This window comes from Galeopterus variegatus, unplaced genomic scaffold (assembly GCF_000696425.1).
Source record: "Galeopterus variegatus unplaced genomic scaffold, G_variegatus-3.0.2 Scaffold4529, whole genome shotgun sequence".
Taxonomy (NCBI): Eukaryota; Metazoa; Chordata; class Mammalia; order Dermoptera; family Cynocephalidae; genus Galeopterus; species Galeopterus variegatus.
Genome location: NW_007730640.1, coordinates 115,968 through 135,058, shown reverse-complemented (window position 1 = coordinate 135,058; position 19,091 = coordinate 115,968). Strand labels below are relative to the sequence as shown.

The following is a 19,091-nucleotide window of genomic DNA, read 5'->3' as shown; positions in this document are numbered from 1 at the left end:
CGCAGCCGGTGGGTGGCCGGTCTGTATGTGGGATCCGAACCCTCAGCGGGAGCGCCGCCGCGCTTCCCAAGCGGCGCACTGTAGCAGTGCGCCACTGGGCCGGCCCAAGAGTCCTGAAATTTTTATTCTCTCATATAATTATATGATAATTAAGAAGAAATCAGTTGTTTCTTGAGTCTCATTTACAAAGTGGTATAAGTACCCATATGTCCCAAGATTGTTAGAAGCTAATAAGCATGTGATAGTGGTTGTACTCTGAGAACTATAGAATATTAGATAACTGCAAGGTAACATTGTATATTGCATCACTTTCTGTGACCTGCAGGGTGAGATGTTAGCAAGGTAATAGGGAAGTATGGGCTTAAATTATGCTAGAAATTACTCATTCAGTGCCTGACTTCCTAATTTCTTGATGCTATTTGTGTGTTGTATGTGTATGATCCTTAAAATTTCTTAGCTCAGAAGTTTTTACTACTTATAGATTCTAACTAAATACACAGTAACAGTTGTGTGGAAAAATGTATTTGGTTCTCTAACTTGGGATCCTACCCTATCTTTATAACATGTTTAAAAACATGTTATAAAAACATTTAAAAACATGTTTATTGGGCACTGAAAGTGGGGAAACTCAAATTTGAGCCCATTTTCAACTACTTTCCTTTTATTGTTTCTGGGCCTTTGTTCATTTTAGGCATGCTATTTTCTCTGTCTGGTTGTTTCTTTTTTTTTTTGTCTTTTGCCTTGCTATATTCCTATTGATCCTAAAAGTGTCAGTTTAGATTTTACTTTCTTTGTGCATCTTTTCTTATCCCCCCAAGATGAGTGGTTTGACTAATTGAGAAGAGACATGCTTGTCAAGTTCAAACATGATTGTATACTTTGATATCTCTCTTCCACTAGGTAAGTTCCTGAATGGCAGAGACTCTCTCGTTCACTCTACAATTCTCAGTAACAGGATCATATCTGGTGGTCCTATATGTTCTGAAATGTGTTGAAAGGATGACTACTGATCAGTAATTTTTCATATATGCATTGCAGCATAGTCAGCCATTCTTAGTTTTACTTTAGGCACTTCTGTATCTCGAGGCCAAACATTTCTTTTGAGGGTTGATAAATGTTCACTTATAAAGCCTCCATAGTTCTAAAGAACAGGAAATACTTGTTGAGCCAAACTGATTGTTATAAACATAGATGAAAATAGCAGGGGAATCGAGGGCCCTGGGGAGAAGATGAGTCATATCAACCATATATTCCAGACCTGGGTACCAAAATGAAGTCAGTGAGGGAGTCTGATAAAGAAAATGGAAAGGTTGAGAAGCTGGAGGTTTTCATGAGTTGAAGAACAGGCTTAGTGAGTGGGAAGATGTATATGAACTCAGGAATAGGAAGTAGAAGTTGTTTTCAAGAGTACCAGTATCTTCAGAGGCAAATGAAAAAGTATGCTGTTGTTGAGGAATAGCAAGAAGTTTGTTGTAATTGTAGAGATGGATACTTGGGAGAAGCATGCTGCTAGGTTGGACTAGTGGAAAGGAGACATGTTTTCAAACTCAAAAAATGAGGCTTTATCCTATAGATGGTGGGCACTCTGCCTTCCTTTACTCCTCCAGTATGATGTAGAAGAGTTTCCTGTGTATGAGGCATTGGTGACAGTGGTGGGTACAAAACAAACATGATTTTTGCACGCAGTCCAGTGGAGGAAGAAAGCACCAATCACATGATTACAAAACAAATATAAACCTGCAAGTCTGAGAATGGTTACATTAGAAAGGCATATGGTTCTGAGAACTGATAAAAGTAATTTTTTCACTTAGGAAAGTCAGGTTTCACTGAGGAAGTGACATTTTAAATGTGTACCTGCCTTATTATCTAGAAGTATGGGCTTGTTGGGTGGGGGGTGGAGAGTGGTAGGTAGGAGAAATAGGAATTTATGTTACTATTTCAGAGTTTACAAATCTCTTGAAGGCTACATTTGTTTAAGTTTGTTATAGGCAGCGAGATTTTATCAAAATATATCAAATGGATAGTTTGAATTTTGACTGTGACAGAGAATTAAAAATATATTTTACGCACATACGACAAATAAATTTCTATAAAATATTTATCCTTTCTGTGTTCAGTACCTTCGAATTTTTTTGTTTCATTCTTTTTTTTTTTTTAATTGCCGACTATGACCTATTAGAGAGTGGTAACTTCCAGTTTGAGAAACGTGGGATTAAATGACCTTTTAGGTTACTTACCCCCTTGTCATTTTATGCTTATAAAATTACTACCTATTTTTATAAGCTTTTATCTTTACTGATTAGTGAGTTGTGTTTCTGATCTGTGGTTATTAGAGTGCATTGAGTACGAGTAAACTAATCCTTGTTCAATTTTAAAACTAAATGTTTTGAAAATTATAATACTAGTGTTATCATATAGAAATGTTTTTATTTTTTTAAGGAGAAAACTCAATTTCAGAGAATTGAGTTAAAAGTTTGCCTCAGTTTATGGTATAGTGTTATCATTGGTCTTCAAAAAGGCTTTATCTGTTCTTTTCTCCTCTCACTCTATTTTAATATTTATTATGGAAATTATCAAATATACACAAAAGTAGAGAAAATAGTGTAATGAATCCTCATGCACTCATCTTCTACAGTTAATAACATGTGGCCAATCTTGTTTTATCTCTGACATACAATCCCATACAGCCCAGGTTTTAAAGAGGATTGCAAGGTCCCCTTCATGAGTTTAATTTATTTATTCTGTATTCCCTTTTCCCCACTTCCATTCCTCTCCCTGCCTCCTTAGGCAACTACCTAATATAATATGTTTAATGTGTTTGTTCTGGCAAAATGTATACTGTTTTATGTGTATTTATTTTTAATTTTTATAAATCACATGTTACATCTGCTTCCATTTCTTTTGAGTTTTCTTAACCCTGCTTTTAAAATCTATCGTATTGCTTGTACACTTGAACTATTGATACTATTGCTGTATCATATTCATGGTGAGCATCTACCATGTTTTACTTTTCCACTCTCCCAGTTGTAGATACCCACATTGCCTCACACTTTCCCCCACAACAGATACAATTTCATTGAATATGTCCACTAATAAACCTGTGTGAGATTTCCTTGGGGTTATATATTCAAGATAGTAAGTGCCATGTTATGGAGTGTGCAGATTTAATTTGACTAAGTATTGTGATAACTCTCTGGAATGGTAGCAACAGTTTGTGCTTCCATAGTCATGCATGCAGGAATTTGTATCCTCACATCCTTGCTAACACTTGGTATTATCCTAATTTCTGATTTTTGCCATCCTGATAGGTATAGATGATCACATTTTAATTTGTTTTTCTCTGATTACTAATGACTTAGAGCATCTCTTCACATGCTTGTTAGCTTTTTGGGTTTTCTCCTCTGTAAATTGCCTGTTCATATCTTTTATCCATTTTTCTATTGGTGATGCTTTCCTTTTCTCGTTAATTTGCAGGAGTTTCTTATGTATTCTAGGTACTGATCATATATGGGTTTTAGACATTGAAAACTAACTTCTGCCATTTTGTCATAGATTTATTAACTCCAAATGTCTTTCATTGAACAGCAATCTTTATTTTTGATATACTAACTTCACCAGTTGTTTGTTTATACTTATGAAATTTTAAGAAGTTCTTTTCTGCTCCTGTAGCAGAAGGATAGTTTCCTTTGTTTTTATCTTACATATTTAGATATATAATCGATCTGGAACCACCCTCCTTTGTATGTGGGTATAAGGTAGGCATTTGCGTTGATTTTTCTTTATATCTTGAGCAATTTGGCCTTTGCCTATTAATTACGTGGTGATACCTTTATCCTATCTTAAGTTTCTGTTTATACATGGATCTGTCTTGGAGCCCTCTTGTTAAATTGGTTCGTATGAGAGGCAGCATAATATAGCGGTTAAAAGCTTCAACTCCGGCTCTGCTGCTTACTAGCCAGGTGATCTTGGGCAAGTCCCTTTACCTTTCTGTACCTTGGATTCCTTGTCTAAAAATTGGGACTAATACTACCTATCCCACAAGGTTGTTACGAGGATTAAAAAAAATTAAGAGTTTTGTAGTACGTGTTATACAATAGTAATTGTTATATAGTGTTTGTTAAATACACACGTAAAGTATTTGTTCTTTTGATACACTTTTCTTTTTATTATAGTAGTGACCCCTCCCCCGTCCACGTTTTCATTTACCTGCATGGTGTGAAAATATTAGATAAAAAATTCCAGAAATAAACAGTTCATAAGTTTTAAGTTATGCACTGTCCTGAGTAGCATGATGAAATCTCATGCTTTTCTGCCCCATCCTGCCTGGGGTGTGGATCCACCCGTGTGTCCAGTGCATCTATGCTGTATACTGTACTCACCTGTTCGTCACTGAGTAGCTGCCTTGGATATTATCAGCTCGACTGTTGCAGTAGCACAGTGCTATGTCAGTAGCACAGTGCTTATGTTCAAGTAACCCTTTCTTTACACCAAGCACAAGAATGGTGATGCTGGCAATTTGGATAAGCCAAAGAGAAGCCGTGAAGTGCTTCCTTTAAGTGAAAAGGTGAAAGTTCTTGACTTAATAAGGAAAAGGAAAAACTATGCTGAATTTGCTAAGGTCTAAGATAAAAACATGTCTTCTGAAGATATCTGTGATATTGTGAAGAAAAAAGAAATTTATGTGTAGTGCATATAGGGTTTGATACTATCCTCATTTGCAGACATCCACTGGGTGTCTTGGAATGTATCCCCCATGGATAAGGAGGGACTACTGAACTATGGTCTTATAAATACTTTGTAATTTCTGGTAGGCATTTCTCTCTTTGTTCTCCTGACACATTCTTTGCTTTTTAAAAGTTGACATAGCTATTCCTGGACTTCATTCTCCCATTTAAATTTCAGAGCACTTTTCTTTAATATGCTCATGCTTTCTTGATTTAAATTAATCTGACAAAATGCCAAGGAGATGCTGACTACGATATAGGTGATTATTTTGGGGGAAGCAGATATGACTTGGGTGGATCTGAGGAAACTTGTGCTGTTTGTGAGAGTCTTGGTAGCTGTCCTAGCTTACTTTGCTTGTCTATAGCATAAGAAGCTTTTCTCTCCACCTCGTATTATGTTCATTTTCTTTCTCTTTTGTTTTTGTATCCTCTACCTCTCTGCTTGCTTTACTAATAATGAGTGGCAGAGGATCATGAAATTAATATTGTTATTTTGTCATTTTTTGAGATCTGTCCTCCATCATCTTACCTTTCTAAGTACTGCTTTTAATAAAACTAATACACTGTGTGTGTTTGCATATAATGAACCTTCAGCTTAATTTTATTTATATCTTGTTGCATGAAAACTTTTCTTCTTGGATCATTGCACTGTTTGGAGTAACAACTTTTCATATACCAAAAAGCCTTGAATGAAATTAAGATCTTTTAATTTCTTAGGCTCTATAGGATGGGAAAACATATATTGGTGTAATATGATACAATTTTGGCTTTGCATACATATACCCTGGGTTTATATTTCTGTTTTGTTGCTTAGGGCTGTGTGACCTTGAACAGGTTACTAAACATCTTTATGCCTCAGTTTCTTTATGTGTAAAGTTTATCGTATAGCCTGACTTATGGGTATAATAGGAATCCAGTAAAAATTTTATTCAGTTAATATGCATTTAACATCATCTATGTGTCTATCACTTTAGTGGGCACTGATGATATAAAAGTTAACCAAACAAGCAAAAATCGTTGCCCTCTTGGACCTTATTTTATGCTTGGGGGAGGTGGACAATAAACAAGTTAAACCTATACTATGTCAGATGTTGCTAAGTGGTATGGAGAAAAATAAAGCAGGTGAGTGCTGGGGAGGAGTACTCTTAGATGAAGAAGTCATGGAAGGCCTCTCTAATAAGATGAGACGTGAAGAAATTACAAAGCAGGCCATTTGGATATTTAAGAATAGCAAGGAGAAAAGGTGTGGCTAGAGGAAAAGATGGGAGAGGAGAGAGGTGGGAGATGAGATAAGAAAGATACAGGGTCTTTGGGTGATTTTAGCCTTTACTCTGCAAAAGATGGGGATCTGATTGGGGAGTGACATGACCTGATTTACCTTTCAAAAGGTAAAGCTGCTTTCTTGGGAATGGGCCATAGTGGGGCAAGGGAGCGAGATAGGGAAAACTTTTAGGAGGCTATTGCAGTAAGTCATGGAAGTAATGAAAAGTGATTTGAACCTGGACATTTTATCGGAACTTTTTGTTTAACCTTTATTAAAAAATATTTCCTGCCCTGATAATAACGCAGTTCGTTGAACATAATTTTATTTTCAAATCGTAACAGTAATTTTGTACTGTTAAAGTTTCAAGTATATAAAACCAGAAGATACTTAAAATATGTGTTCCAAATTCATTTCCCGTGATTTGCATATTTTTCTTTAATCTGGTTAAGGTGACAAACACCTCAATTAATTTAGCAAACAAGGGGCCGGCCCCGTGGCGCACTGCTACAGTGCGCCACTTGGGAAGCGCGGTGGCGCTCCCACCGAGGGTTCGGATCCCACATACAGACCGGTTCCCGCTCACTGGCTGAGCGAGGTGTGGGAGCAACACCGAGGGTTGCGATCCCGTTGCCGGTCCCGGTCTGGTACGGGCGCGACACTGAGGGTAGCGATCCGTTGCTGGACATGAAAAAAGACAAAAAGGAAAAAAAAAATTTAGCAAACAAGGGATCAACTTGCTTGTAATTGAAATTTTAAATTATGGTTTGTGAGTATGTATATACAAGGGTATCTCAAAAAGTTCATGGAAAAATAGAATTAAGAGAATACAAATCTTTCCATGAACTTTTTGAAGTATCCTCATATTTAATCTTTCAAAAATTCTACTTATTAAAATTTTAATAATCTAAGGTGATATCAGTATGAGCCACAAGTATAAAGGGAGAGTGATGGCAATGTTTTCTGTAGATTGGTGGTAAAGGGACTATTTATAATTGATTCTTAAATATTAAAGTAACTTTTAAATAGAATTATGCATTGAATTAATTATTAAAACAACTTATGTTACCTACTTTACATTTTCCAGGAACATCATTTACAGCGAGCTATTTCAGCACAGCAAGTGTTTAGAGAAAAAAAAGAGAGCATGGTCATTCCCGTTCCTGAGGCAGAGAGCAACGTCAACTATTACAATCGCTTGTACAAAGGAGAGTTTAAACAGCCAAAACAGTTCATTCATATTCAGCGTAAGTTTGTTAATTCATTGTTTCTGTTTGTAATTTAAATTTATCAGCCAGTGAAAATTCTCTTCTTTTGCCCAAAGAAATTTTAATTTTTCAGTTCATACACACTGGTTAATAGAAATGTTAAACATTAAAGAATAAAATCCCTCTGTGCTTACATCTCAACTTGGATATCATTTTAAGTTTTAGTAACATTTGAAACATTTGATGTTTATGTAGTATAGGATTTTGCATAGCACTTATACTTTATTATACAACAAAAAGGTGGTGGATTAGCATGCCCAAATGGGATTTGTTTTTAAAGGCCCAGTGGCCATAATGCCCAGGAACAGGGGTGAGTCTTAGGAAATTTTTCAGATTAGATCCTACACCTCTGCCTTCATCTAGTTTTTATAAAATTCTGTCTAATTCTGCCTCTTAATACTCTATTTTCCGGCGGCTGTTACTTTTTAAGTGATAGTAAAGTTTTTATAAAATTCTGTCTAATTCTGCCTCTTAATACTCTATTTTCCGGCGGCTGTTACTATTTAAGTGATCACCATCTCTACCCTTAAAACCATTTAATAATCTCCTGTTATATTTACTGCCCTCTGCCTCCCATCCTTTTACTCTTCTGTCTTCACCACAAAGCCTACCTGCACCAGAAAGTTCTTCCTAAATTTTCAGTCTGATCTAACTATGCCCTCGGTTAAAATCCTACTGTTATTTATTTTCTACAGTAGTTTTCAGTTGATTATGCAGACAGATGCTAGTGTCTCAGTATCTAGTCTAGTTGTTTTTTTTAAATTGGATAGCTTGTTGAAAATCCAGGGCTCTGCTTCAGGCCTACCTAAAGCATCTACCTGTCTGAAGACCTTCCTGGCTGACAATGTCTGAGTATGCATCCTGGTGATGTGTATTTTTTAAAAGTTCCGCAGGTAATTCTGAAACATCTGTAGATTTAAGACTGACTCTAAGACCGACTATATATTATTGATTCTAAGATGCACATTTTTCATTTTTGATCTTTGAGATGAGATTATATCTTAAATTCCTGTTCTCCAGAATTGAAGTCTTGTTCTTCTAAAGAGAATTTGTATTTGTTTCTGCCAGGAATCTGGGGAGACTACCAACTTCAGAACACTTTAAAATCTTTGCTTGTGTTTTTGTTTTGTTCATTTGTTTGTTTTTGGACCACAATGTTAGCTTTAATTCAGTTTGCAGACCTGCTTGGAGTTCAGTCCTCCCCTCACCTCAGGGCAAGTTGAGAAGTACAAAGTTCTTTGCTTTTCCTTTCTGCCTGGCTGATTTATTTCCTTATCTTATACTGAGGGTGTTGTAACCCTTTGGTAATATAGTTTTATGGAGGAGTATTCATTCTGTTAAATTTCTTAACCTTTATGCTTGGGTCTTAGATATTTTTTTGGTCTTATGGTACATATAGTAATGGTTCATCTTGTAATTGATGGCAATTTAGATTTGAAAGTATTCAATAATAGTCAAATTCTCTAGTATGAATACTTATATTTATGATTTGTTCCCAGCCTTCTCCTTTAACCTCATTTCCTGTTGCTCTTCCCTCGACTCTGTGCCATAGAGACTACTGAAAATTAACCACATTTGCCTTCTTTCACATTTCATACTTCCTTACATGTGCTACTCAAGTCTTCTTTCCCTTCCTATAGCACATATAAGACCTAACTCCCTTATGAAACTTACCCTGACTTTTCTCATTCTACCTCTCTTCTTTGCTTATTACAGTATCTTGTAAATACCTCTGTTAGAGGACTCACCATACTTTATTGCAATTATTTGTAACCATTCCTTCTCTCCTTTTAGACCGTGAGCTCCTTGAGGGCAAGAACTATATTTTCTCTTATATCTTTAGAGTAAAGTGCTTGGTCTATAGGTGCTCAATAAATGGCATGTTTGTTGACTGAATTGTTTTAAAATGGCTTTTTAAAAAGCCCTTTAGTGGTGGAACCATTCCTTAGAGACTCTTCTCTGAAGCATTCAAGAGAAACACACATGCAAAAATTATTTATGTGATTTGTTTCCACTGTGTTGTTTGACTTTGAGTTCCTTTAGGTTGTTGAATTTGCTTTTAACTTTGTGTCAATTAGGAAGGAGACAGCTGTTCACAATAGGAATTTTAAGGATTCTTTTCATGTCAGAGTATCAGTTGTTTTGTATTTTAATACCTCTAGAGCTAGACAGCAGGACATTCTGTAAAAACCATTCTAGGAAACTAAGAACCAAAAATTCAGTGTAAGTCATCTGGGCCAGGCCCACTGGATACAATAAACAATAATCTTGTGGTATTTTTCATTTCATTTTATTCTATTGTAAAAAATGGAATAAAAATAATAGAAAATTATTTTAACTATTCATTTTTTTCTCTTTTAGTCTGTCGACATATACTACATAGTGTACTATACAATATCATACTGTACATACAATTTTTTATTCTACCTTTTCTACTTATGAGTGTACTTAAAACAGTTTGTGGAAAAATAGAATTGGAGGATAATATGAATCTTTCCATGAACTTTTGAAGTACCCTTATAGTTTAAGTTAATCAGGTTTTAAATATAGTCTGTATCATTTTAAATGATTGTATATTTTTCCACTAAATTGATATTTCCCAGTTTACTTACTTATATGCTCATTATTGGACTTAAGGTTATCTGTATGAAATGTTAAACTCATTTCATGTTATTGTTGAGATCTTTTTCAAACAAGGCTTAAAAATTTTTTTTTAAACCTAACTTCTCTTAAAGCACTTAAACATAAGGAATTTCCAAAAATATCACTCTGGATTTTTTTTCTTTTCTTCTTTTAATAGTAGATGTGAAAGAATCTCCATTTGCCTGGCCAGGAAAAAACAAAAATGAAAACATTGTAAAATTGCCACACTGCTACTGTTGTAGTTACTACCCATTTCAGAATTTTTCAATGATTCTCTGTTGCCTGTAGGATAAAATTTTAGCATCTTGTATGATGTATAAGGCCTTCCTTTGTGACTGTTCAGCCATGTTTCCCTATCTGTTCTTCCACTGTGACACTGCCGTTAACTGAAATAAACTGTTTGAGGGTCTTTTTCCTCCTCTACACTGTAAGCTCCTCAGGAGCAGGAGCTCCGTCTCATTCACTTTAGTATTTTTATTATCCAGTACAGTCTCAGATCCAGACTACAATCTCAAAACACTTTTAGTCCCCCTAATTTCTCTAACCCTTCATGCTAATGAGTTCTTTGCAGCTCTTTGACTTATGCCTTATTTTCTCATGCCTTCCCATAGCCCTTTAACTTCTCCACTTATTAAACTACAAGTTGCCTCCAGGATTACCTTTAGGATACTTTCTATAACTACTCTCAGAAGAGTGCTTGGCATTGTTTGCCTCAAATTCTTCTGTGTCATGTGCACATCTTCACTGTGACACTGAGCACCTTCAGTTATGATTTTTTGCCTTCTGTTGCCTCAGTAGGCTGTAATGCTCATTGAGAACAGGGTCAGTACCTAGCATGTAGCTAGGTATGTAATTAAATATTTGCTGAATAAATGAATGAATGAATGAATTGATGATGGAAGATAAAAGCATACACATCATGGCATTTTTAACACATCAATCTTATAGGACTCAAAATTGTACACAGAATCAAATATAAGTCTAAAATTATCAGTGAAATTGAGAGACCTGCTATGTGACATCCAAGTTAAAAATTAAAAGGTGAGCTCCATTATTCAATAACAATGTCATTTTAGGGCAAAAAGTGCCAAGAAAGAGTTGGGAGTAGAATGACCCCAGTCTGATAAGGGATTTGAGATAAACATTCTTGTTCCGTTCTGTCCCTTTCATTACCAGTTCTCCAGAGTCACCTGTATTGGTATTCTTGCAGACTTATTTAGTCACAACACATTGGGATGTTCTTACCAAGTTGGAATCATCTTTAAGACACATATTCTTTGATGACCCAAGATATTGAAACTCTTCCTCATTTAGGCTGATTCTTTGCACTGGTCGATTGTGTACCACATGCAAAAAATGCTGTTTTGCTTTAATACATTTGCTTTGGGTATCTCAACCCAGATGTTATACAGTTCTTTCATTCCTTTTGGTGTTCAATAACTTCATTAAATCAGGACCCAAACTTTTCTCCTTAAGGAAGCAACTTTTTTACATTTCAGTAAGTTCTTTATTTGATCTCCTATTATCCCTTTAATATAATATTTTACAGTTGACATTAAATAGCTTAGCATTTTAGAACATGAAGAAACTTGAAACAGTGTTCCATAAATATTCTGAAGTTAATTTGTGTCCAGTTTTGAACTCAGTTAAATGGTTCTGGTAGCAGGGACTCTATTTCTTGTTTTGAAATGAAGGTTCATGTCCCCTTCTCACTGCATTACATCTACAAACACAGATCAGTGAACCATCTCACCTGCTTGACTGAAAGAGAGCTCAGGAGAAAGGATAGTGGCGTAGCTCCTTCGTATTATTTGTCAGGCAGGGAGAAGAACTCACTCAAAGAGAATTGAATTCTGCTGTTTGTATTTGTTCCCAAGATCATAAGCCCTGGGCAGATGCCTGTGTGTGTGGACACTGCTGTACACTTCAATACACTTGAAACTGGCTCCTTCTCAGTCTGATAAAGCTGACCGTTGTCAAGTCTACATTGGAAAAAGAGGAAAAATTACACTTATTCTGTGTAAAGTGAACCTGTATATTCCATGACGTTTTCAGCAAGAGAGAAATAGGTGTCTCATTATCCTTGGAATGTCCTTTGATATTTTCTTCATTAAACAAAAATAATTAACCCTTTTACCATGGAAAGGCAAACAAATTTTGATTGGTAAGAGGTAGAAAAGATCTAAAACAAATGATGAGCATTGTTTTGATTATACAGTAAAACTTGGTGAAAAGGATGCATTTCAGGAACATCATAATCTTATAAAAATGTCACTGGATGTATATTAAGAAATCAGATTGATCACAAATCTCATGAAGTGACATCACACATATAAATATGTAAGTACTAGAAAAACAGTGCCACAAGTATGGAAGCAGATTATATCAGATTTGTGGAGAACACATTGTGAGTGAAGCTGTATCTTAGGTAGAGGTGATTAGAGGGGTGATTACAGGGACAGTGAGCAAACCAGGCCCTGAGGGCAACCTACATTCAGATCAGCTGGCTCTAAGGATCTTTCTCCCTTCTCAAATTGTGTGGAAGCTGTAACCACTTCCTATCCTTGTACTAGGGCTGAAATGGTAGAGCAGTATCTGGGTAGCTGCTAGATCAGGAAGAAAGAGGAGCCACCAAACCCAGAAGATATTAGAAAGAAATGCCAGGCATTTTGGGAAAAAGCAAAATGATCATTTGGTAGTCTAGGTAGAGAGGTGAAAGAGAAGTCTGAGTTCAAGGGAGTGGCCCCTTGGTCTATGTATGTTTATCATGTCCACTATTGGGAAAAAAAAAAAGATTTGCTGTGACTTTGAGTAAAATACAGCACTGTAGATCCATTGTTAAAGAAATCAGGGCGAAAATAGAGACGCTCATAGGTAAATTTGATGCGTAGTGGTACATATTTTAGGAGTGGTATAATTTACAGACAAAACACAAAAGCAGGATTGGTCATAAGGTGCATGTCTCCTGGCATTGAAGCATTTAGAACTGTTCTCTGGGGCCTTCCAAAGAAGATACAGTGATGTAACCTAGCACACCTGATTGTGCTAATAGAAGGTACCAGAAATAGGCCTTCAGCATATTCGCCTAGCAACTAGCATCTCTATGGAAGATTCTCCAGTGATGCTGCACTGCCATGGGAGTTGGCACTATTCAGCATCTTGCCCGTCTCCCTGTGTACCATAAAAAACTAAAGGAAATTTGCCTTCCCATCTTACCCCAGTAATATAATTCTGTGGCTGCCTACCTATAAAAATATTTTCTTATGTGCTTATTTTCCGAAAATTTTGATAGAAGACTAAACTTTTTCTTCTACAGTTATGGCTAAAAGACATAGTAAAATAGCTAACATTTACTGATCTCTGTATCCATGTCTTGTTAGTGTTTTCCATATAATTTATGTATACTAGACCAGTTATTACTCGGAAAAGCCTCATAAGGCAGCTAATATTTTTACCCCCATTTTAAATTTAAGATGACTTAAAGAGCACAAGGCAATGCAGCTAGCAGGTGGAAGAGTAAGAATTCGAATCTAGGATATCTGGCTCCAAAGTGTGCCTGGATTATGTTATACTGCCTCTCAGTCATGGCACATCATTATAAGTTGCAAATACTTATACACATTAAACAGAAATCCATTACTGTTCAAAAGGGGTTGGTAAAAGGATCGACAGTAGGGGTAAAAGACTTTTTTTTTTTAAATGCATAAATTGCAGGGTAGAGGACAGGTGGTCTGCTGATAGAAAAAGCAGATGCGCACAACTTTTATGCCATATTCTGATTTGGCCTGGCAGAGGATTAATGAATGAGAGAGTACTGTGCATGTGTATGAGGTAGGTGCCAAGCAGAAGGAAAACATGAAGAAAAGGGAAGCATGAGAATTATAAAAAAATAAGCATGTCACATTTTACTATATTCCTTAGAGTAGTGAGGAGCTCCATTGAAAGGGGGTGAGTTTTATCTTTTGGGAAAGCCCAAGATCTGGATTTTTAAAAGAATCTTTTAAGTTTTGCTAATCAAAGACATTGGAGGGAAAGCCACTAGGGCAATAGTATGGGCTGAACCTTTAAAAGAAAGTTGTTCTCATTTCAACACATGCATGTGCATGCACATGCACTTGCGCAGAATAAGAACATATATGAAATAAGAGGATCGGCTAGGACCTTTGGGCTTTAGGAACTAACTGAGCAGAGCTAGAGAATGGTTTCTAGTGCCTTTGGGTGTCCTGTCTTGCTCCAAGTGCAACCCACCTTTGAAGATAAATCTTGCAATCCTAATAGAGGGAGGCCCAAATTAGAAATGGGCTGTGTGGCATTTATTGATTTCTAAACCTCCCACAAATGCTGTGCCTGGCAAAAAAATAACATTTGTTTTGAATGAAATGGACTGTGTAGGACCTCAGTCAAGTGGGCTATATTTTCTCCATCTGTTTAAAAACAACACAATTACCGTACCTTTCAGGTTTCAGAGGAAGCTAAAGATAATAGAAGGGATGTTAAGGATGAGAGAATAAAACAGCAGTCTTCATGATGATGATGCTTTTTAAGTAATCCAAGATAATATGTTAGTGATTATAAGACTTGTTACTTACTGATGTTCTTTTCAGTAATCAAGGTTGTAGGAATACACATTCCTCTCTCTCTAAAATTGAGTGAAGCCACTTCCCCTCCCCCCTAAAATTGGACCTTGTTCAAAAATAGTTTCTCATTACTGGTGTTTTATTTATTTATTTTTTGAAAAGTTGATTTTTATGCTCTAATTATAATGAAAAGTAAAATGTTACAGAAAAAAATTAATAATCCCATCTCCCAGAGATAACCCACACAGATATAAGTTGTGTTTTCTTCCCTTTTTAAGAAATATGTATTATACCATGTGTATGCATGTATATATGCGTATGGGTATTTGTGGCTTTTGCTTTTTTTTTTTTTTTTTAACTATCATTGAGTAAGCATTTTTCCATGTGATTAAATAATTTTAATTTGTGAAACCTGTAAATTATTACAAGGAATTAGTTTTATATCCTTCAGTAGTCAACAGGAATCTGTCAGAAGGCCATTACTAAAGATTTTTATGTTTCTACCTTAATTAATGAGTTTTAGACCCAGATTATTTATGGTTTTATTATATTAGTGAAATATAAATTTGCATTTCAAGAAAATAAGATTTTAGATTTAAAAAATTAATAGACTTTATTTTTTAAAACAATTTTAGATTTACAAAAAACTGAGCAGATAGTATAGAGAGTGTCCATGTGCTGTCCCCTACATATACACAGACACAATTTTCTCTACTAGTACCATATTGGTACATTTGTTGCAGTTAAGGATGTTGATACCTTATTAACTAAATTCCGTAGTTTCTATTATAGTTTGCTGTTTGTGTTGTAATTTCATGGATCCACCATTACAGTATCCTATGGAATAATTTCACCACCGTGAAAACTCCATGTATTCCACCGATTCATCCCTCTGAATCCTGGCAGCCACTGATTGATCTTTTTGCTGTTTCCTTAGTTTTGCCTTTTCCAGAATGTCATATGGTGGGAATCACACATAGCCTTTTCAGATTGGCTTCTTTGACTTATCAATATACATTTAAGATTTTTCCATGTCTTTTCATAACTTGGTAGCTCATTTCTGTTTATCATTGAATAATATTTTACTATATGGATAAACCACAGTTTGTTTATCCATTCACCTGTTGAAAGACATCTTGGTTGCTTCCAGTGTTACACAATTATGAGTAAAACTGCTCTAAACGTGTGCAGGTTTTTGTGTGGACGTGAGTTTTCAACTCATTTGGGTAAACATCTAGGAGCACAATTGCTGTATCATATGGTAAGAGTATGTATAGTTTTGTAAGAAACTGCCAGTCTGTCTTCCAAAGTGGCTGTACTGTTTTGCATTTCGTTGACAGTGAATGAGAGTTCTTGTCACCCTGCATCCTTATCAGCATTTGTAATCGTCAGTTTTTGGATTTTAGCCATTCTAATAGGTGTGAGATGATATCTCATTGTTTTAATTTGCCATTCTCTAATGATCTAGGATGTTAAGCACGTGTTCATATGATTAAATGCCATTTATATATTTTCTTTGGCAAAGTTTCTGTTCAAATTTTTTTTTACCATTTCTAAATCAGATTGTTCTATTATTGTGTTTTAAGTGCTCTTTGTATGCTTCACATACAGGTCCTTTATAGATATGTGTTTTGCATATTTTCTCCCTTTCTGTGGCTTTTCATTCCCTAACAGTGTCTTTCACGAAGCATAAGTTTTTAATTTTAATGAAGTCCAGCTTATCAATTTTTTTCTTTCATGGATTATGCTTTTGGTGTTGTTTCTGAAAGCATATCACCAAACCCAAGATCATTGAGATTTCTCCTTTGTTATTTTCTAGAAGATTTATAGATTGTATTTTGCATTTGCATCTATGATCCATTTTGCGTTATTTTTTGTGAAGAGTGTAAGGTCTGTGTCTAGATTCATTTTTTCATATGGATGCCCAGTTGTTCCTGAACCAGTTGTTGAAAAAACTATATTCTTTTTCCATTGAATCACCTTTGTTTCTTCATTGAAGATCATTTGTTTTTATTTGTATGGATCTATTTCTGGGTTCTCTGTTCTGCTCCATTGATCTACTTGTCTATTCTTTTGTCAGTATCATGCTGTCTTAATTACTGTAGCTTCATGGTAAGTCTTGAAGTCAAGTAGTATTAGTCCTCTGACTTTGTTCTTTCTCAATACTAATCTTGGCTCTTCTGGGTCTCTTGCCTTTCCATATAAACTTCAGGATCAGTTTGTCAGTGTCCACAGAATAACTTGCCGAGATTTTTGTTGGGATTATATTGAATCTATAGATCAGTTGATTTTTGTGTATTAGCTTTGTATACTGCTATACTTTATAATTAGTTCCAGGAATTTTTTTTTCCCCATCAATTCATTGGTATTTTCTTTATAGACAATCTTGTCATCTGTGAGACAATTTCATTTCTTTCTTCCCAATCTGCATTCTTTTTATTTACTTTTCTTGTTTTATTGTATTAGCTAGGACTTCCAGGATAGTGTTGAATAGAAGTGGTGATGGGGACATCCTTGTTGCAGTTATCATGTTAGCTTTAGGTTTTCTACAGCCATTTTCTACAGGTCTTTATCAAGTTGAAGTTGTCTTTCTCTAATTTTGGTATTAGGGTAATGCTGGTCCCATAGAATGAGTTAGGAAGAGTTCTCTCGGGAGCAACTGTAGGGATTGGTGTATAGGGAATGGTATAATTTCTTCCTTAAATGTTTGGTAGAATTCACCAGTGAAGCCATCTGGGCCTGGTACTTTTCTGGGGGAAGGTTTTTTCGATTCAGTGCCTTTACTTATAGATCTTATAAAGATTTTCACTTTCTTTTTGAGTTGGTTTTGGTAATTTGTGTTTTTGTCCATTGCATGTAAGTTATCAATTTGTGGGCATAGAGTTCTGTGTTTATCATAATAATATACTTTTATTATTTTTTAGATGTCCATCAGATCACTAGTGATGACTCCTATTTTATTTTTGATATTAGTAACTTGTCTTTTTTTTTTTTTTTTTTTTTTTTTTCCCTTAGCTTGGCTAGGGGTTTATTGATCTATTCAAAGAGCCAGCTGGCTTATTTTGTAAACTATTTTCTTATTTCAGAAATATGAAAGCTGTAAAAGGGTTTATGTTTTGGTGATGAGAAAGAATATATTCAGCATATTTCAAACATTACCTCATTTTTGGAGTGTTAAAATCGTGTAATCCTAGCTAGGTAAGCAGTATTTGTTATTACAGCAACAAAGGAGAAAATCAAAATCTTTTGGTTAAATTTGCCTAATGTAAAAATTGCTTTTTCTTGAGATTAGGAGATGAAACTTTGCCTTTATCTCTTTCCTTATTTTGTTTTCCCTCACAAATACTCATAGATTTGGGGAATTTCAGTATAGGTCATAGCCTTAGAAACTGTCTAGTCTAGCCCCTGTGGTGATTCCCAAACCCAGAATTAAGGGACCTTGCTGTGCTTCCCTAGCTTCATCTGAGAACTAATAAATAAGCATCTCTTGGAAGTGGGAACTAGGAATATGAATTTTTAACAAGTTCTTCAGGTGATTTTTAACCAGGCTAGTCTCTTGCAGTGGAGAACTACTATATAAAAGGCCCAATACTCTGATTTCACAATCTCGATAACAAGAGCTAGGAAGATTAAACGACTTATGTAAGGTACCACACTGGTTGGAGAAAGTGGTAAGACAAGGCCTCAAGTTTTCTGATTCTTTGAAGTCTTCACAATATAACACACTTTCTGTGATTTTAATCATTTAGTGGTGCAAGGCACTGTGCATGATACATGTATTAAACACAGTTTCTGCTTTTAAAGAACTTAAAATAGAGGATTTTATTTGTTCATCTTAGTGCAGCCAACCAACATCCCAAAATGAGTAAAATGTGTTTGGTCCTTTTTTTTTTTTTTTTTCCTTTTTGTTATCAATTTTGGAATATTTCTGGCAAGTCTATTAATTGTGACCTTTCAGTGCCTCCTAAAATTTTAGTTATTAGTAATAAATCCTTATTCATGAAAAACCTCTCCTGTTTTTTCCTCAACTACATGCTTTTCTTCCATTCTGTCAGTTTGTTACGTTATAGAACAGTGTCTTTTAAAGTATGTTCTGGGGAGCTGTAGTCACCTTGATACTCCTTGGGATGGTTGAGGAAGTTTCTAAAGGCTTGTTCTTAGTTATATTGTATCAGAATCATCTGTTTTGTTTTTGTTTTTTGGTTTTTTAAAAGGAAAAACAGAAGCAAAAAACACATTCCAGTATCCCTGTCTTTGGGGGTAACACCTGAAAAGTCAGTTTTAAAATCATGCATTGTTCTATCTCACATGTAAAAAAAAGCAAAACAAGTGTTGGTGAAGATGTGGATAAATTGGAACCCTTGTTCATGGGAATGTAAAATGGTGCAACCATTGTGGAAACAGTATGATGGTTCCTCAAAAAAGTAAAAATAGAATTACCATGTGATCCAGCAATTCTACTTCTGTGTATATACCAAAAGAATTGAAAACAAGGTCTTGAAGAGATATTTGTACACCCGTGTTCATAGCAGCCTTATTCATAATAACTAAAATGTAGAAGCAACCCTAGTCCATCGATGAATGAATGAATGAGCAAAATGTGGCATATACTTAAAAT

The 19,091-nt window shown here is 35.3% G+C and overlaps 1 protein-coding gene across 2 annotated transcripts in view; it reads left to right on the top strand.

The window, feature by feature from the left end:
- EPC2 (enhancer of polycomb homolog 2 (Drosophila)) overlaps positions 1-19,091 on the top strand; it is a 118,669-nt gene that overhangs the window by 28,968 nt on the left and 70,610 nt on the right. For both annotated transcript variants that reach the window (XM_008587762.1, XM_008587763.1), the window contains exon 2: positions 7,073-7,232. In XM_008587762.1, coding sequence (XP_008585984.1) covers positions 7,073-7,232 — 160 coding nt within the window. The remainder of the gene's footprint in view (positions 1-7,072; positions 7,233-19,091) is intronic.